The 21,500-nt window shown below is 42.5% G+C and overlaps 1 protein-coding gene across 1 annotated transcript in view; it reads right to left on the reverse strand.

Moving 5' to 3' along the window:
• AGPAT5 (1-acylglycerol-3-phosphate O-acyltransferase 5) overlaps positions 1–5,377 on the reverse strand; it is a 60,492-nt gene extending 55,115 nt beyond the window's left edge. Inside the window, exon 1 of the mRNA XM_063330336.1 lies at positions 4,884–5,377. Within this exon, the coding sequence (XP_063186406.1) occupies positions 4,884–5,102 (219 nt within the window). The 5' untranslated portion in view covers positions 5,103–5,377. The remainder of the gene's footprint in view (positions 1–4,883) is intronic.
• Between the last annotated feature and the right edge of the window lie 16,123 nt (positions 5,378–21,500).

Consider the following 21,500-nt stretch of genomic DNA (forward strand, 5'->3'; position numbering starts at 1 on the left):
TGAGTACCCTGCAAATTGGCCATCAGACTTGCGTTGCCTCTTTTGCTTCCCACCTCCACCTTGGGCCCTCCCAAATTACCTGCTGGATGGCTGAACAGCTTCAAAAGGGAAAGCAGGGAGTAAGTAAAGATAACCTCTTCTGGGAAGGCTTCTGTCCTGGGAACAGAGGTGGGCACAGACCTTGTAACCCTCACTTCCACTGCAAACTGGCCAATAGCTAGAAGACAGAGCATCCATCCCAAGCTCAGGCACCAAGCTCTCCTCATAGATTTCCTGGGAAGCCACTGGAAAGCATTGTCAAGAGTTCAGCAGCACGGTGTCTCCACAAAGTTTTAATTTGCTCTAATCCTAAGTAGTTTTCAACCTTGTTGAGACACAGCAAGTCCAAGCTTCAACACCATTCCAGAAAGCACACTGCATTGTTCAACAAGGATCTCTTGTATTTTCTAAATTAATTGTTAGAAACACCACAGCTCTGCTAAACAATACTGAGGTAGCATCCAATTCTCACAGCCTTTTCAGAGTCCTGCAATGACAATGAAAACCAGAATTTCATAATGCCTTTAATGAAAGCACGACTTCCAATTTCTCCTATTTAGCGGGAAGTGGGGGTAGGGAAGAGAGCTGACACAAGCACTGAACAAAACCCATGCATATTAATTCAGTCATGGATTTCATTCAGTTGTCAAAACCTTTCAGATGGAAAGCGATCCTTTAGGAAGCAGTCCGAGTGATGATTTCTTTATTATTTCTTCACAGCCACTCAATACAAAATATCAAACACAATTACAACAAAAAAAAAAGTTGAAGAACATTTAGTCCTCATCTGATTCGAAACATGTGCACAAACACAATAGGCATTAATTTCATCACCCTGACAGAAACTGGGATAAGATACTACGGGTCACAGTGAGATGACAGCATTCATCATATTGAATTACTAGTCCTTTCAGCCCTTCAAACGTCCTAATCACAGGCACATTTGCAGTCCCTCTGGTTTTCACATTCTATGGTAAGATGCAACTGTTTATTGTCTGTATGAAATGTAAGAGACCAGACTTCCCAAACACAGTAAAGACAAAAGCAGTAACACTACTACAGTTCACAGGCTACTTAATGATTTGGAAACTTGGGGCCAAATCAACTATTAGCACAAGCAAATGCAAGTCCTCCAAAGCGCCTGAATTGCACCTGTTTGTGTCAGTGACTGCTCTGGCTCATCGCTGATAAAATTAACATCCTTTGCTGTCTAAGACTTTCTACTCACTTTTCAGAGTTAAAGCATCTCATACATATTCTTCCTAGAAAAGAGTCCTGCAAGTCCTGCAGCGCTTCTACAGCTTACAGCAGAGGGCCAAAGTAGGACCATTCTCTTGATGCCGCTTTCCAACAGACTGCAATTGATGGATTTTCGTTACTACGAATTTATAATCCTGGAGGTTGTTAAAGAGCTTTGTCCAGTTTACCTCATTTACAGGACTGGTGTGTTATGGGTTACTTTTCGCACTCTAAATAGTGGTTCTTCAATTTTCTCCAGCCAACTCTTTCATGATAAACAGCAAATGGGCTATTTTTGGCAATTCATTAACAGAATTTTAATGTTGTTGGAAAACCTAAGCTGATTCCATCTTAGCTCAAGTTCTGTTTGGCTTTGTAAAACAAATCATTTTGGTGGAAAAAGCTAGGTCTGACACAAAGTTTAAAAAGGGAAAGTATATTGACAGTATGAGAAAGTAAGAAGCTTTTGCAGTTACTTCATGAGTAACTCTCTAGAACATAAATATTCAGTAAACGTTCACAGCAGTTACAGCTCTGTAATTATTTTAGATCTCAAGTCAAATACTTAAGAGAAAGGCAACTATTAGTATTTCAAGATTTTCTGTCATGAAGATCAGGTTATCACCTCACTTAGTTACATTTCACAACTGAAAAGATAAAATGCCTTCCTAGCACGAACTAGAGTTTTTGTTTTAATAAACTTGGCTAAAATCATCCAAGTGAAGGAGAACAAAAATGAAGAAAAACCCATTTGTGCATACAGTTGTGAGGGGGAGACAGATTTAGATACTTGATGGACTAACAGCAGATGATACACAGAAACATCACCTCCGGACAGATAAATAAATAATAACTAAATATCAAAAAATAATCTACGCTTATGATCCAAACCAACTTTACTCTATTAAGACCCCATTCACATCACTGGGAATATCAGCAAAATTATTATTTTAAGATGAGACATCTCAAATATTCACAACTGCCTTAAAGTGTTATCGTATTGAAAAACCACAAATACTCTAAGCGTAATAAACCAAAGAATGCTAAACAGTACATAATGTTAAAGACATTTTACATAGGATAAGACGGCAGCAGTGCTAAGAAAACGCTACTTAAGGCTTTGATTCAGTAAGTCACTTAAGCATCTGTATAATCCTAATGATTTCAGTGAGACTACGCAACAAGTTCCAGTATTCTGATGGATGAGGTTGTTGGCCTCCCATTTCTCCAGTTACAAAAACTATCCCAACACACTTCAATCGATTGAATAAATTAATAGACCGGAAAGAGATGTTGAATTCCTCCCTCCCATGGCTATTATGAGGCCTTAATGCTGGTAAAGCCCTACAGATGCCTTTATGAAGCCATGCAAGTTACTATTCTTGCATTGTTTTTTGTGATTGATTAAGTTTAACGATGCTACACTTCTGCATCTAATTACATGCCAGCCATGTAAAAAAACAGCCAATTCACAGTAGCTCTCAGGTTACCATCCCAATCTCAAACACTCAGGCATATGCTTAACTTTCCACGTATGTTTCGAGTTAAACATGTTCAGTGTTCACAGGAGTAGATCTGAAAGGACACCCTGTTTCTCCTCTTTAAACAAATGGAGGATATCTTCCAGGTAAACGATTCATGAATTTTAAGGATTCTGCCTCTTACCTCTCCAAGTTTTTATTTACCTTTCAGTGTCAGTTACTATTTTACTTATGCTATGACATGCCACATCGGTTTTGTGGGCTCTTACTTGTTTCTGTTACCCTTTATTTCAGCTTTGCATATATCATCTCCTCTTATCATCTGTTGCTTACTGTGACAAGGCATCTCTATTTTAATATTGGCCTAAACGATGAGCTGTATTGCCTCCCATCTTTTTTTTTTTTTTTTGTGTGTGTGTTATGAAGTTTTATCAGTGCCATAAAAGAAAACAAGAGGTCAAAAGATGATGGCTACCTTTTTGTTTCTTTTGGTTAGCATTTTCCTTTCTGGACCTCTATGTCACAGGCATTTTTTTGATAAAAAGCTCTTATCAAAAGTGGTTGCTACTCCATGTACACTATTTGTAGGAAATTTGAGTAATTATTATTTTACAATTTATAACTTCGTTTTCAGCTCTCATTCTTAGAATAGGCTGAATTAAACTATTTTACTGCTACCTTCAGCAGCAAATGACCAAGGTGGGTTACTACACATCAAGGTATCTGCATTAAAGATGCTGCATAAAAAAGGCGGCAGATAAAACAGGAAGTACTTAGTCTATGAACTACTGCTCTCTCTTCCCTTTTTTATCTTTTTTTTTTTTTTAAACAGATATGTAAATCACAAGTTAACTAATTTGGACAAGACACATGGGTGAAGTTACATGACTTACAAACTGAATCAAAAACTAATTACCACTAAAAGAACATCTCACTTCCATTGTGTAGCCATTCTATCTACCCTGATGTCAAACTGTGTGATTCTTCTATCTTTAGCAGGCTTTGGGGATTTCCATGAGAGTCGGTACGAGGTGAGGCCTACAACTGCAGCTCCAGAGTGAAAATTAGGGGAGACCTAGCCTGATTTTGAAATAAATGCTTCGTAAGAGAGTGGACGAATGCTTTAGCTGTAAATATGAAGGGCTTATTTGTATCAGCTCTGTCACCTGCCAAACAACATGTAAACACTTGTTATTCTTTACTCTCAAGCACCTACAACTGACACTAACTTCAAATACACTTCTGTATATTCAGACAACTTTGAAAGTCAGGTTTAGGCACAGTAAGCACCTGTCATTTACGTAATTATTTTTTACATGTAGAATGAAGAGTCCCCTTATTTTATTTTTCAAATTACAGACAGATGTGTAATGTTTCAAACATTTAATGCTCCGTGAGATAGGTGAAGTATTATTATTTCAATGCAAATACCCCTCTGGTCACAGAAGAGAGGCCTACAATTCCAACTTATTAACGCAAAACCTTGGGCTTCAGTTTCTGAATAATCACAGTCCACGACTGGTCCAAAACTTAAGGGCCAAAGACTGACAGGGGCTAGACTGCATGAAGACTGAGAAGCTGTAATAGAGGGTAAGGAACCTATTTATTAAAAACCTGTACATGTATTAAGTACAATTATAGTCGATTATGGCTTTCTTATCTGCTGCCAATTTAATACAACAGATGTGCCACAGAGGCTTCAAGTGTGCAAGAGGCGGCTGCCGCTCAAGTGCTGACAGAGCACGACCGCTGTCGCATCCCTTCCGCTTTTCCCAACCTGCAAAACGAACACAACACCAATTCTCCGTGAAAAGCACCACCAGAGCAACTTTGGCTGTGGAACCAGCCTGTCCTCTGCCGATCCGGACTCTCCCCCCCCACACACACTCCCCGCCGGTACCGGGGGAAGGAAGGCCGCACACAGCCCGCACCTGCCGGGCGTCCCACATGGCGGCGGGCGGGCCCGGCGAGCCTGAGGAGAGGCAAAGCGGGGGCAGGCGCCGGCCGGGGAAGCCGCGGGGCCCCTGGGCCGACATCACCGACGGCTGCCGGCTCCCGGGGGGTAGGAGCGGGGGGACACGCCAGGCCGCAGCCCCCCTGCCCTGCCCTCCCCGCCCGGCTCACCTGCACGCCGGTGTAGTTCTCGAAGAAGAAGAGCACCATGCTCTGGTAGATGGTGTAGAGGCGATCGTCCACCTCGCGGTAGAAGCGGGCGGGCAGCAGGGCAGAGAGGAGGCGCCAAGCGCCCCAGGCCAGCACGTAGGTGGGCGCCGTGCCCATCATGACGGCGGCGGGCAGGACGTAGCGCATGGAGTAGGTGTGCAGCACCAGCGACAGCAGCATCTTCCCGCCGCTTCTGCCCCCCCGGCCTCACCGGGACACCCACATGGGCAGCGGCGCTCACACACAGCCCAGTCGCCCCGCCGACCGCATCGCCCGCCGCGCCGGCCAGACCCGCCAGGCGGGCGGGGAAGCAGCAGCAGCGGCAGCCAACGCCGGGAAGGAGAGAAGGCTCTCGGCTCACCGGCTCACGGCTCCCCCCGCGCCGCCTCCGCCACCATATTGCCCGGCCGGAGGAGGAGCGACGCCGGCAGGAAGGCGGCCCCTCGGCGGCTGCGGGGGGACTTCCGGGAGGAGCAGGCGGCGGCGCGGCTCCGCCCCCGCCGCGACCTGAGGGGACGGCCCTCGCCACCGCTGCCACGGCTACCCTGGCAGGCCTGGCCGGCCGTGAGGGCTCCCTAGGAGCGGGCCCTGGGCCGTGTCCCCGTCCCCCTCCCGCCCCACTCGGGCCCTGACACGCAGGAGGGGCTGCAGCGGCCCTGCGGGGCGGGGGGGCCGGGCTGCTCCCTCACAGCCTTGCGGGGCGGGGGGTGCCGGGGCTGCTCCCTCGCCCTGCGGTGGAGGGCCGCTTGATGATGCCAAACGAGGCACCCGCGCTTACAGTTGATTAGCTCTCATTAGCATTCATTTTAATCTAGCATAGGTTAGGAGAAAATTTACACCACACGCACCCCCCCCCCCGCAACTTCTGGCCTGAGTGCCAAGTGGAACTCTAAGAAGATGGTACTTCTGGCTTTTGCCAGCTACAGCCAGAGTGGTGGTCAGGGGTTTGTACGTGTTTTGTGCTGCCCAGTTTGTGTTCCGACTCCCCCTGCCCGGCGTCCTCCACTCCGGCCACCAGTAACCTGGGCATAGCAGCGGCCAGATGCACCATGCGCCAGCTGCTTTTGAAGAAAATGCAAGAAGAAGTCCTACAGAAAACAACAACCTTCCCAGAGGGAGTTTTTTACTAAGCTCTAGCCCACGATGAAGCATTTATTCCTTGTTTTCAAAAAAAGTTTGATCCTGAAGCTTGCAAAGATCTCATTGTTCTGAAAGAAGCGGATGCTCAATACCTTCTGCTAAGATCTGTTTCCTTTGCCGGGCTTTAACAGGGGCAAGCTTTGTCCTTTGCTGTTGTTGACCTCCTGCTAGCTGTTTTTTAATGTGTGTTGAAAATTGTACAGCAAAATAAGGCTGGGAGAATGATACTAAGTTGAACCACCATGGCAATGTTCTCTTCAAACCACCTCAGGGGTCCTGAGCTCTACAGAGAGAACACATAGCTGACATGCACCATAGCTGCCGTGTCCCTAACGAGACTAAATGGTCTTTATTTCCTTCCACCCTCCAGAAAGGGGGAGCAGGAGGGGTCACGGCAGCTTTTCTGTCAGGGCTCCCCATCCTGATCAGTGCGTACATTTCTGTCCTCGCTGAGTAACCATGTACGCTACCCTCGGCTCAGGACTACCAGCACAGAGGCACTTTCCCCATCATGGCCTCTTCTGGCAGGGAATTTTTCTGCTCTAAACCAAGAAAAGCTAGGTTGGACAGACAACTGAGGAGGAGGCTTCTGTTTTGTGATGCCTATGCTGTGGCCACATGGAAGAGAAAGTAATTCACCACGATACAGGGAGGAGAAAGTAATCCAACACAACACAGAGAAGGTAAAGCTGATGTCAGCAGAGCAGAACCAGGTATGCAGGAAGGAGTGCTCTGGTGAGGCTGGAATGGCAGGACGGGTTGGAGAGCGGATCCGGACCTGCCGCTTGACAAAGGCGACTGCAGAGAGACACTAGGATTCAGAGCAACGAGGTGTGTTTGGCTAACGAGACTGCAATCAGGAGTGGAAAATGTAGATTAGCAGTCTGTAAAATAAACAGGGAACTGGGATTGGGAAATGGAGCAGGACTGGGGAAAATATGGTGAAATTAAGCTAGCTGCGCTTAAGCACAGAGTATGAGCTTTTGAGATGAGGGTAAAGACTCAGCGAACAGCCTGAAGGGATGAGTTGCAGTGCAAAGAGTGTGAAGGGATTAAATATAATCTTCACATCAAGGAGTGAACTTGAGGCCTCTGATTTCATGTATATAAAATCATATCTTTCCTTATAGGGCTATAAATTCACTCACACTCATACTTCTGAAGAACCTGCATATTAAATGACTACAAAATCTGCAGAAATGAACAGTTCTGCCCCTGGAGGATGGTTTGGCTATCACGTAATAAATAAGAACTGAAGACTTACCTTGAATGAAAAGGGAAATAAAATACCAAACGCATCGAGAAATAATGCACATTCTATGCAACAAATGCAATATAAATCTAGTGGAAAAGTAGTACCTAATCTCATAGTAGAACTCAGACAAGCAGTTTTAATCTGCCATTTCTTGATATATTTAAGTGGTTGACTTTGCAACCTTAGTAAGTCTTTCAGTCTTGGAATTGTGAGGCCCTTTTTTATATGTGTTTATATACATGGCTATTCTACATAGATGGCTATCCCTGTCTTAAGTCTGACTCAGTCCTTTGCCCCAGTGATAAAAATGAGCACTGAGATCCTTCACTTCATTGGGCTTATATATATAAAGACATGTGTTTACCAGTTTTAGAATGTCTGCCTCTCAATTCCTTTGAATGGTTTTTTTCCTCACATATTATTATATATTTCCTGAGTAAATAAAACTGCCTGTCTTTTCTGTGCTCTATTTAACATTATGCATCTACATTAGCATGCTCCCTCTTTTTCATTTTTTGTTACACTAATGTTTGAATTTTACTTTTTTCTTCCATTTGATGCTTTTTCACATTCTTAATCCGTCACCATCCCATACGACACACGCACATGTTCACACACTTTATTTCTGCGTTTGATAATTTGATATTTTCCACAGGCTCTTTTAATACAGTTCCCTTTCTTTATCAAGTATACGTTATCAAATGCATAGCTACTGTTTTAGTTTTTAGTCACTTGGAAGGTGCAGCGTCTCCAGTACTAAGGCTTGCTTAATTTCCTAGTATAATTGTATCAGTGTCATATGGTAATATGGTGTTGAAATTTCTGCAACTGAATGAAACCCAAACTTTCCAATTCAAGCAATGGGTATGCCACAGTGATTAGATCTAGGACACTGCCACCGAGTCCTTGTTCCTCTTGATTCACAGGCGCATTTTATCCTAGATCCTTCTGACATGAGCTGCAGGAATTGGAATATTGGTCTTTCACATTCTAGACTACAGAGGCAAAATAAGAAAAATGTTCTGATCCTTGCTAGAATTTGTAATTTCTAGTCCTATGAAAGCACAGGCCCTAATTACACCTCCTTTAACCAAAATGCCAGTCTATCAGCAGAATTAATTCCTAGGCATTTTACTTTCAGCTGGAAGAAGCAAAATCACCCCATTTAGAGTGAGTAGGACTCCATTTAGGAAATTAAGACTTCAAACCTGTTAAGGTATTATTTTTTTTCTGTGGAACAACCTTGAAATTTAAAAGAATTAACAAGCCTGCAATTTTGGAAAAAAACATCAGTCTGCCATCCCTAAGGAGCTCAGTGTGTTTGGTGTGAGCATAATTATTTGGTGTGAACTTGATTGTTCTAGTGTTAAGTTCTTCTGCCAGTGGTTGTCACCTCTAAAGTGGCCAAACTCACCAAACTCTGGAAAAATATCAGACTCTCATCTTACAGTGAAAAATACCAGTGACTGTACCTCTAGAAGGAACCATAAACTGTGGCGCTAAGCACCAACTCTGAACATTAAGGGATTTTCTCACACTGCTAGTCACACGATGGTGTTTCACAATTCTGTCACTCGCTGTAATTATCAGCTAGACTGAGCAAAGCCAGATAGCGTTAGATACAAATCAAACTGCCCTGAGGTTTAGAATGTAAATGTTTACAGATGATCTTATCTTCAGCAATATCCTGGGAGATGGTGTATTGGTATTACCTCTGCTTATATATGTTGAGAAATGAGGCACAGATATTAAGGCCAAAGGAGTAGATAGAAATAAGGATTTAAGCACCTGAATTCCTGGAGTGGGATTCTGAGTGGGTGCCTAGGCTTTCTATGCAGTGCATGTCATGCAGAGAGCTAAGCAGTGCGGAAGAGGATCCACAGCAATTATCAGTCTGAGGAGGAATTGATTAAAATTGGCGCGCTCAATGTATATTCATGTAATGTCTGGTAAAAGAAATGCTGAGGATGACATTGTGGCCTAAGAACAACTTTGCAGGATGTCCTTCTGGATTTCAGAAACAACTCTGTCAGCTTGATATCCACAACCCACTGATCTCTCTCAAAGAGTTTTGTAACACACTTTTTAAAATGTGGCCAGAGGAGAACTTTTTAAAATGTGGCCAGAGGAGATGCCAACATCACCTCCTATTTCCACCCGCATGGGTAGAGAACTGGATTAGACATGGATTCAGTTTGTTGAGAGTGTCAAACTCGTACCTCCCATCCCTGAGGAGGATGACCTGCAGGGTAAGAATAATAAGCATCTCTCATGTTGAAGATGCATTTACTTAGCAATTGTTTAATGTAACATATAAAAATAATTAGATTAGATTACTGGTAGACTAGTTTAGACTACAGTTAGACTAGTTTAGACAAGTAGACTAGTTTAGATTACAGGTCCTCTAGATGTGTGCCTTTTCTCTAACAGTGGCCATAACCTTCTGCATCTCTCCATGCTTGCTTTAGGAGATGAAGGCTTCCTTGAATCCTGCAATCTCCTCCAATCTCAGGTGAGACTTGTAGTAGCTCCTGTCCATCCCTGACTCTGGCCTTGTATGGCTTCTGCTTGTGCCTCTGTCCCAGGGGACTCCTTGACTGTCCTTCACACAGAACGTGATAAGGCTGTACAAGGTGTAGCTGGTCCACCTCAGAAACACACCTACATGCCTGTGCTCTACTCGTCCCATTCCTCATCCTCATGTCCTACACAGAGACTATGTCTTTTACCACCAGAAAATGGTGAGGAAGCCCAGTGGGCCAGCTTGTGTTCTGAGGTAATTCCATGGCCCACAAGAGGACTTTCCATCTTACGTGGGTGGGAGTGGGCATAGTTGTGTCATGTTGTGATTTATAGAGTCTTCTGCATCATGCCCTTGCAGTGAAAGGGAAACTCAAGTTCAGCTGTACATCAATTGAGGCAGGTTTCAGTTGTCCTCTGCCTCCTATGAAATCTCTTCTAGAGGATCTGGCTATACTTTTTCCCTCTACAAGTCAATAAGAATGGCAGACACAGAAGAAGTAAGGACAAGGCAAACATCTCTCATGCTCTCCCAGCCTTCTCCAAGCCTCCCATTTGTGGTTCAAGGTCTAGAGACAGATATGACTTCCATATATACAGCAGTAATCACCAACAGATTTATCCTACATGTGCCTATTCATTCTTCCCTTTACCCGTATTGGCTTTTAGCCTTCACAACGACCTTTGGCAAGCAGTAGAATCATCTCCTTTTGTTTTGAATCTGCCTGATTGTAGTTTCACTTTATATACCTTGGAGCTTGTACTGAAAGAGACAGAAAATCCCGTTCCACTCTCTTACTTGTGCCACTTATGATTTTTACAGATTTCTAAAATATCCCCTCTAGGCTGTCTGTTTTCCAGACTGACTTCTACTCAGTTGTGTCCCATATGAAAGTTGTTCTATAACTTCTGTCTTGCAGGCATGACCAGCATTACATGTGGCAGTTGCTAACTTTTAAGTGCACTTTGCAAGTGATTCTTCTTTTACCAAAAATAAAATTATGAAATTTCATATGAGACATTATGTTCACCCTCATTGGATTTATCCATAAAAGTAACTTTCAGATTCTTTGCTACAGGTCTAGTATAGTATGTCACCAATTAATAAGCCAAACTAGAAAAGGAGGAAAAACACGCTTTGCCAATGGTTCTACAATATATTTGATGACCCTAGAGAAATGGTGATTCTCAAAAGTCTACAGATTATGGAGGACAGTGCGTTTTAATGAACAAAGACTCTTTTGCATCAAGCGAGATCCCTGTCACCTTTCATCTGCCTCCAAGTTTTCTCCTTCCTCTTGTTAGAGTCTTTTCCCCTGTTTCCAGCCTTCACCCATCAAGCTCTCACTCTCCCTTCCAAAATGCATCCTTTGTTCTCAGCTCTGCTCTGTCTCTACATGTTTTTTTCCAATCTCCTTCCCAGGCAAACCTAGCTAATTCTGCTCCCATGACTCCTGTGCATCCCATTCACATTTCTCACACAATGTCAGCCTCTTTTTCCTAGTGAATCCTAGTTTGCTCTTAATTTCCCCCGAGAGCTCCTAATCCTGTTATCCACTCTTCTGTATGTCAAAGTCTCCTTGCTTGAGCAATTCTAATTTTTACTTCCTGCCTACTTGGTCACAGTCCAGTCTTTCCTCAACAGTTCTCAGCAAAAGCTTCACCCTCCACCAGCAGTTTTAGTTTTGCCTTTTTCCCCTCCTTTGGTCAAGCTCTCATTCCCTTTGTATGTAACTTGGGTGGCCTCTTCCACGGCACTCGGGTGCCGGCAGGGAGAGCACTGAGAGAATGGCAGAAATAAGGTACCATGGTACAGCTTGTTGGGCCTTGGGCAGTGCGAAGGAGACAGAGCATGCCGTCTCTCAGAAAGGACAGCATCTATACAGCCTGCTCACTGAGAACAGGATTTGTGCATTTTAGTTGGTAAACTCTGAGGTCTCTATTACACGCTTGCAAAGAGATTTATCTAAGGTCTATGACTTTGCCAAATGTGACCAGATTTTCACAGTAGCAGCAGGAAGACATGTCCATAGCTTAAATGCTACTCACTACTTTATCCAATTTCCAATTCCTCTTCAAAAGCCAAAAGTAGCAGAAAAGAGAAAAGGCTACAGGGATACTAATGCCAGCAAAATAGCATATTTTCCATAGCTATGTTCTCTAAAAGAACACAGTTTGGGAAATTTCAATCCCAAATTTTAAAATCGGCAAAGACAAGACAACAAAGAAAAGCCCTGACATTTGAAATCAAAGGCTATTGATAAAAACTGAACTGACTTTAATGCCAGGTGATGCTACAGTTCTTGCCTACATTTAGCCTTGTGTTCAAAATGGAAAAATACAGCTGAAGGATGAGTTAACATTTACATATAGAAGCCTAAGAAACCTGGGATCATAAAACACTTGGGAAAAAAGCTTACATGGTGTGCCTAGGTATAGATACAGCTGCCCATGTTTAGCAGGAACCAGGAAAGCCTGTTGAACTGTATATATGAGTGTTTAGGGAAGCATTAGTTAACTCCTTCTATCTAAAGTTTTAGTTCTGTACTACCCACAACCACATATGAGGGCTTTATTCTTAGCAAAACAGTGTTTTTGTATGGACAGTATGGCTTCGGTATAACAAGACTGTAGCACAGAACCATATTGCTGTAGGAATCTATGCCATTGCTGCAATTAGTATGGTTAGGTAAGTAAGGTCATCCAGGATTGACTGTATATTGTCTGTTTACTTTGTCCACGAAAGAAACAGGTAGGCTTGCTACTAAAGCTTAGCAGCTTTAGGAACATTGGGTTCAAGTCCTGGCTCAGATACAGGCTTCCTATCTGCTGTACAAGTTATTTTGGTTTCCCGTTTATAAAATGAAAGTAATACTTATCTCACAAGGTCACTGTAATGGCAAATTAATTAAGTTTAGAGGAAGGATACTCTTGTGATTAAGGGACGGCATGGAATCTAAGTTTGCCTCCTGACGGCAGACTTTCTGTAGCACCTGGCATAAGTTACTTCATATCTCTGTGCCTCAGTCCCTCTGGTGTAAAATAAGGACAGTATTTCCTCCCCACACCCTTTATTTGTTTAGTTTGTGAGTAGAGTGGTTGGAAAATTTCTGACATGTTTTTAATTGAGCATTTGCTGACTCATCAAAATCTAGTGTTTCAATGAGAACCCTACCCAGCTTCCTGACAGCTTGCTGACCTGGTTCCTTGGCAGAGATCTGGGAAGTGCCGGGAGCCGTGGCTCTCAGGGCTTCCAGGCTCATTCTTCCTTGATAGCTGGAGCTCTCAGTGTCCACAGCTGTGGGGCAGCCTGCTGCGTGGGGACTCCCATCGCTCATGGCTCTGGGGCAGTCCACCTCCAGCTCCCTGGAGATGCAGTTTCACGCCTTTTTTTTCTAATTAGGGGATTGTTCCCAACAGAAAGAAACCATATTCTGAAAGAACGCAGTCTTCGCAAAACAAAGTTACCCTTCTTTATTCAGCTTTTCAGAGCAGGACTAACTTTTGCTTTAATGCTGGTATGTTGCATGAGACAAGAAGTATTGCCCTCTGATTAAGAAACAATAAACCATATAGAACGAAGACTGACACAGCAGTTGCAGTTAGTCCTTTCACTGCCTCCCACAATATTTTCGTCACAGTTTGCCCTCTCAGAACACTAGACACATTGCTCAAGCCATTCGCCTACGGGTGGGACCTTGGTGTAAGAACAGAGCTGGAAGCAGTTGGCTGATCTTCACTCTCCCTACTCCCTCTTCCTGTGAAGGATAGGCGATACCCTTACCCTGTTAAGGGAAGGGGATGTCCTTACCTGACATTGTAACACCAGATAAAAAGGGTAATATAAATAACATTTTAATAGTATATCCAACGTCAGCAAAACTAATCTCTGTTTATCTCCAAAGGAATAATCTGAGACATACAGCAGTCAAAGATGTCACAGAGGATGCACACATGCAAAGTCACAATTCTATGTATGTTCACCCATAATTTGTGAATTAGTAGATGTAACAGGGTAGGGGGTTGCCCTCTCTTTGGCTATAGACCATCTTTATCTCTGTATCGTGCAAATAACTACTCAAGAAAAGAAAAAGAAACAGTTTATATACAGACATACGCATGCAAACAACCACCTCAGTGCTCAGAAGCACTGATGGTGAAATCACCAGGCCCAAAACGTCTGTTGCTGACATTGCTAATGACTTTCTGTCTTGAGAGAAAAGCATAGAAATGCAAAACTGACACATCTCAAGAGGTTATCAACATCAGCCCCTTGCATCAAGAAAAGCTCGAACATACCTAGTTAGTCTTTTACATCTTTTATGAAGGTTATTACCAGGCTTCTTCCCTGAAGTCTCTTCAGTATTCTTTCTCCTGGAGGAAACAAATCTAATTTCTTCAATCTTTTATTTCTATGCCACAATTTCTAAATCTTGTTTCATATTACTTCTTTTTTCTTGACTTTCCCTGTTTTGACTTCTTAAAGCCCAAGTTTGAAAACCTCCCCTAAACAGAACAGAGCAGAATAATTATTTCATATTTTACAAATAGTTTTGCATGGAGAGATAAGAACCAAGCAGCTAGAAAGGGAGAATCAAAGTGATAAACCATGTCTGAACACCCAGTACCACTGGTATTCTACCTGAGAAGACATTCTGAAAGGAACAGTATGTAAAAAAAAGAAAAGAAAGAGCAATTTTGTTCTCTCAAAGGTGGCTGCAGTGTAGTAAGGAAGGACAATCTCCCACATACATTGTGGACTGTAAAACCAAGGATGTAATATGCCATAGACCTACTCTTTGTGAGATACACCTAGCTCCTCCTCTCAGACATAATAATTTCAAGTGTCTTTTCAAAGTTCTGGAGAAGTTAGAAATATAGCTGGGAATCATCATCACTGCAGGAATTCTGTTCTTGCTCCACAGGGGCCTGCAGGGAGCTACCACACCGGTGCAAAGATGGGTAATATAATCCAGAGTAAATGCACGTTATCCAATTCTACTTTGGGCAATATAAAATTTAGTCATTTCTCATTAACCTACTTAAAATGCCTGAAGGAGGAATTTATTGACTTTTTAAATTACTGCTCATCTACCAACAGTGCTTTCATGGTCTACTGAGGATAGGCAGAATGTGCTGTGTGCATGAAGAAAACAGATAACATTGATTCTGCAGTTTGCGAGGTTTCAATTATATCAATATACAATGCTATATTTAGGAATGGTATTCTGGATGGTCTTTCAGTCTGACTTCACAGGACTTTAAAATCTATTTTTGATGGAAAAAATGATTAAAGAGACTAAAGTTGCTGTAAAAGAGGATAAAATGCAAATTGCATTTGGCAGCAGTAGCTCATGCCAGACAAACTTGGTTTCTTTCTTTAATAAGGTAACTGAAAAAAATGCAAAAGAGTTGTCAGCTTCTGTAGAGGACCTGATACAGTGCCAAATGGAAAATTATTAATTAAGGTGGAGAGACTGAAGATTAGTGTTAGAATTGTAGGCAAGGGGAGGAACTGGCTAAAGAGAACTAGCGTGAAAGCGCAGTTCCTCAAAGACTCGACTTGAGCCTGATACTCTTAAATGTTTTCTGTAATGACTTTGCCACAAGGAGTAGCTCTGTGCTGTTGTTATTTCCTAATGGCACAAAGCTGAGTAGGTGGGTGAGGACAGAGGACGTTGGAACATCTGCCGGTAGTGGCAGTGTCCCATCAGACTAGTGCCTGGGGCGTGCTGGTTCACGCCTGGACACAACGAATTATCAAAGCTACAGGCCTACTTAAAGACAAATAAAGTTCTCGTTCCTGTTTTTTAAAGTTCCTTATTTTGTTCATTTTGACATGGCTGACAGTAAGCTAGAGGCAGAGTTTCCATAAACACGGCTGAGGGAAAGATGCAGAAAATTAGCTTTACTTATGTTTTTATTTGTTACATGCTTTGACAGTACTTTTTGTAAGTATTTCTTATACATATTGATTCTTATGTTAATATATTAGGTTATAATTATGTCAGTGAATACAGTGGAATTATTTTTGGCTACGCAATTACATTTGTGAAAATTACCTCAACACTTCCTTTCGTAATCCTGTGGTGATGTTTTATTGCAATTTATCTTTGCACTTCACTTCTAGCAGAAGATGCTGGCACACTTATTTAACAGAAAGAGAGTGCATATTTTCCTTTCTGAACTAATAAGCAAGGTCACTGTAACCTTGCTAGGATCGTAAAGCATTTTCTATTTATCTGCAGAATGATAATGCAGTTCTTGTGTATCAAATAAACTTCTTAAACTTACATCCTTCCCTCTGCAGCTCTGTAAAGGCAAAACACCGAAGGTTAAGAGGGCAGATGAGAACTGGAGAAATGAAGTGGGATTAAATGTAATTGTGCAAAATGCAAGTCAATGCACTGAAGGATTAATAGTAGCTATTTCTGTTAAATGATAGGAGTTTGTCTCTTGGAAATGAGAGCCTCCCAACAAGTGCAGAGAGGCAACAAAGCCTAAGTAGTTTTAAGATTGAGCTTGATAATTTTATAAATTGGTTATACGACATGGTTCTGAGATAGCAGGTGACTGGGATTTGATGACCTGGGTAGTCCTTTCCTAGTCTGTGTTCCTTTTTTGGTAGTGGTGCTGCTGGGGGAAGAGCCAGTTGTCTCTGTAGGATGGAGAGGTGCATAGGAGAAGCTGTGAATTACATTAGTGAACACAGGTTTCACAGGTTTTTCTAAAGGACTGACAACTTGTCAAACCCCCAAAGAAACAAAGTTTTCAGACACATGTGAAAGAAAAGGTTTCCAGTCTCATAGGTTAAGTCTGTGTTGTCCTTGTAACCCATGTCAAGGAGTGGGTCGTGGTCCCTAGGCAAACTATCTGGGAAAGCAAATTAGGGGTCCCTGGTGATGAGCACCTGGTGTGGTGCTGGCTACAGGAAAGTGGAGTGGGTAGCGCGAGAAGGGTGTTCTGCATCCGCATGGGGCGGTGCTGTGCACACTAAAAGGTTTGTCTAAATCAAGTTTTTGCAAAATCAGGCTGTCCTTAGGTAAAAGGGACAGTCAGATCAAAGAGTTTATTTCCAGAGGTTCACAGGTTGTTGAAAAATGCCTGGCTGATAACCAAGGGATCAAAATGTCTGAGTCACAGGGATGGGATTTGTATGCAGCGTATATATAAGCTCTTAAAAACCCAGAAACTTAATCTCCCAATTACTCGGGGCAAAAGCTGGAGAAAGAAGTCATGTATCATTTTCAGAACTAGAAAATCCTTAAATTATGCAGGCAGAACAGTAGGATTAAGATTTGCTTTCTGAAGTATAACTACCACTTATCCAAATTTATCCTAGGACATTTGCTAGGGGGCTATAGTAGCCAATTACAGTATCAACAAAAATATACACTTGAGATTTCCTGTTTTATAAAATATTTTTTGTTGTAAAAAATAAGGGACGGTATTACATTAATAGATATTAGAAGCCAGGCATTTATTTCTATATAAATCCACCTTATTTTAGTCAAGCAATCATTTAAACAACTTGCCTGTCCTTTTAAAGTAAGAATCAAAATATTCTGCCCAAAAACTGAGGAATACCGTTATTACTCTCCAGTTTGAAAGTGAATATTATACATCTCTTTTACAGACAGACCTTTTAGGAGAATACATTGTCTAACATTCACCAATGTAAAACATTTAAATGAAGAAAGAATGAATGGAATTCCTTTCACGCAATTATAGGACCATAATTAAAGACAGAATATATATTAATCATTTCCTTTAAAACCAAAAAGGAACTTTGAAATCCCACAGGTCATTAAGTTGGCAACTCATTAAAAACAAGACATTTCCCATGCAGCAGCACAAGTGTACTCCTTAGTTTCACAGAAACCAGTCCTGTAAGACTAAAGTTAGGTTCATAGGGAAAAAACTGGCTATAAAAGTGCTGAATACAGTTAAATTTCCATACTTCTCTTGTAATAAGCATACAGGTATATAAGCAGATAACTTCCAAAATGTTTCATCAGTCAGTACCAGCGCAGCAGATCGGTACCGTTCATCCAACTTTGCTTTGGAAACAGAAGGACAGAAACAAATATGAGCAGATCATGTAAGAACACATTGCCAGCTGAATGGATCCATTTCCAGTATTACCTTGTGACTTCTTACTTTCTGTCACTGCAAGGAATAATGTCATCATATTCCAGCATGAGCCACTTACTAGAGTCCTGAAAGCTTACCCAGAAACTCTTTTCTCATGGGAAATTGTTTAGGGAATCTCCAAAGTCCTAATTATTTCAGTGTAGAGAGCCTCTGTGCTTACCACTAGCTACGAGAAAATTAAAAGGCTATTAATGTATCGTTGGCCAAATCCCAGGTACAGTCAGGAAGACATTTCTACTTGTTCGTACGATTGCAGGAATTTATGTCAGCGATGTCCTTTTCTCGGATGTGTTTGGCATTGGTCACAGACAACAATGGTGAATTTGAACCGAGTTATTCTGGGGTTTTTCCTTGCAGGCAATTCTAGAGAGGCAATCATTTTAAGTAGGATTTCTTTACAAGTACCGTGACATGTTTTGATTGTATTCACACTGGGTGAGGAATGTCCCTTTTCCCTGACTTGGGTTGAAGCCCTGAGTGCCCAGCTCAGAGGGGAAGGGGCGGTGGGAAGTGATGACATTTGCTGTAGCTCAATTATTATTAGTCCTCCCCTGCCAGTGACACTGTGAGCTGGGTGTCAAGGACATGTCAGGCAGAAGAACCTTTCCATGGGGTCTGTGGAGTTGGAGAGATCATCATGTCAGCCACGGCACTGACTGACAGGGCTCACCTCACCTCCCTGCCTGGTCTACCCAGCCTAGCAGGTTTAAAGGACTTAGCAGCTCCGGGGCAGCACACATCCCGCCTCCACAGTCTTGCGTGCCAGTCTTTCTCACTGTCAGGGTGAGGTGGGAGGAGGAATGAACTCTGAAGCAATACAAACCTCCAAGAAATTGAATTCATTTTCCCCACCCGGTTTTCAATGGCAGGCTTGCTGTTTAGGAAAAGGGATGCTCAGCAATCTCATTAATTGCACCCTGTAGAAACTCTTATCCTAGTTCTTCACGATCTAGCACTAAGGCTTCTGATGATACTTTTCTCATGAGGCAGTTTCACAATATACCCAACTTGATGGAGCGGGCCCACTCCCCGCAGCCCTGCGCTCACACACTGCTTCCCTGAGGTGGGATTTGGATGTCCCTGCGACCACAAGTTGAACCTGATCAAGCAGGTGACTCCAGAGAAAACTAACCCATCGACACAAGAAACAAAAGGTAATCGTTGCCCCAAATCACCAAACCAATCCATCTCAATGTGCCCATGCTGGATTGGGTTCCCTGCAGAGGAGGCGGTGGGACCACCCTTTTTGGGGACAGTCAGCAATCACATCAATTCAGTGTAATCCCACTCCCCTGGCTAATGGTTTTCTTTGAAGAGGGAAGAGGTTTAGGTTCTTTTCTACTTGCTGACGATTTTCCAGGGAGGCTGGTGTCCATGTCCCCATTTTACCGAACTCCTCAGCAAAAGCCCCATTGGTGCCAATGGGAGAGAATTTGAGTTCTCAGACAGCATTTCTTATAACATAGATGAGTGAGGAAGAAGTGACTGACCTTCCTCCCTCAGACTGGAAAACAGAGGAGAGTAAGATGTGACAGGAACAATTACAAATTAAACGCAGTTTTAAAAATAGACTATGAAATTGCTGGGGTTTCACCTTGCCTATATTATGAGATTTTTGGCAGTGGCCAAGCTGAAATTCACGAGGATTCTCCTTGTGTTGAGCGAAATTTGTATTCTGTCAGTTTGCTATCACCCAGATACATTTTCCTTGCTCCATTTTGCCAATTTGAGTTTCCTTTTTGCATTCAGACAAAGATTTCTTTCTCTCTAAACATTGCTTTTACTGCCTTAGGAACATTGCCAAGCTTGTGCCCTTTTTCATTCTTTGCAGCTAGGCTGGAGCTTTTAATTCATGATATTTAAATAACATTTCAGCTTGATCACTTAACTCTTTCCTAGCTCAGCTTACTTCCACATTCAGCTGCAAAGTAGGGCTTACCTAGAACACTTTTCCTTGAGCCAAGCCCTCTCCGCATATTACATTTGTTTGGAAAACATGCAGTTGGCTTTTTGGGTTCTGTAAGGACCTGCTTCATGCCAAATGGGGGCAGCATTTTGAGTTGAATCCATTAAAGATAGGGACAAGGAAAAGAAAAACGCCGCACAGAAGGGAGATGAATGAAATTGCCAGTTCAGAGGCCATGGCTCATACTATGACTATTTAAATTGATGCTTAGCAGTAAAGGAGTTCGATTTGAAAAACAAGATTGGAAGGAAAAGAACTGGGCTGGGGAGCACTAGTGCTTACAGAGTACTTTGTGACAATAAGACAGAAACTATAACAATTCTTTTTTTTTGACTTAACAGAAATTTCTGGGATTATCCCACGTAACTGCAAGTGCAACATACTGCTCGGTGCATTCTCAGTGCTCTTTCCGAGGAGGGAGGAATGTTGTGTAGCAAAGTTGTGGTTATTTCTTTAGCTTTTTTGGGGGGCTTATGTTCCTGCTGTCATAACACCAGAATCATTTTACTGGTCTGCTGGTATGGGCATCTCAATTCTGATTCAAAAATACCCTGAATGAAAGTATGTGCTGGCCACTACCTACTCTCTCTGCTAAGAGCTCAGGCTTGTCTTTTATCATTAGCCATGGAGCCATTGCTTCTTTTTTCTCACAGTTAGCTTAATATAGAGGTAATCTGTGATGAGTAGAGTTTTTAAGTGGACTGCAGAGCACTCGCTGATCAGGTGATTTCTTTTCGGTTGATCAGCTGTGATACAAAGGTTTGTTATGTTCCCACATTCTGCCTGCAGTGGCTTCAAGAAAAAAATACCCAGTCCCTTACACAGTGTGCAACTACCAAAGTCTTCAAAAACGGTGTGAGAAGTGGCCGTGCAGAGGGTGTTCCCGTGCAGTCAGATCTTCTCTGTTATAAGGCATTTTCCTTTACCTCAACAACTTTTTTATCTGGACCAACTAAAACCGAGTCAATGAAAAAAGGAGGTATTTTTAAAGTGGGCCTTACTTCGTTCCATGCTTGAGCATTTAAGTGGGTGCAGAGTTTGCATACCACGTAACAAATCAGCAGACAGGCTACGGCAGTAATACTTGTGGAAGCTTTGGCTCTTTTTAAGGAATCAGCATCTTGGTTTTCCTTACATCACAGAAAATTTGCATTCATTTTCTATACAATTTTGCCAGTGCCTTGATAACGCATTTAAAACTATTTAGATTTAAAGCATCAAAAGAATGCAATTTTTAATTCCTGGAGGCATCTCAGCTTGATTTTATCTATGCTGAACCATTTCACTGTGCTCTTAGTATTAGCCATCGCACACTTTACACCTTACGCTGTGGAGGTTCTCTGAGTTGCTGGAGTCCTGTGGGGTTAGGACTTTCTCTTCTCATGCTCCTTGTTTACAGAAGTCATTGCCATTCCTAATATTAGGAACTCAGCATCCCTGCCAGTTCCTAGGCCCAATTTAAAAAATGTTTGTTTTGAATCTGGCCTTTCATTACTGTTCATCTAGATTTTTGTATACGTGTAAGCCGTGCGTAAAACGGTCT

The sequence above is a fragment of the Chroicocephalus ridibundus genome, chromosome 3 (assembly GCF_963924245.1).
Source record: "Chroicocephalus ridibundus chromosome 3, bChrRid1.1, whole genome shotgun sequence".
In the NCBI taxonomy this organism is placed as follows: Eukaryota; Metazoa; Chordata; class Aves; order Charadriiformes; family Laridae; genus Chroicocephalus; species Chroicocephalus ridibundus.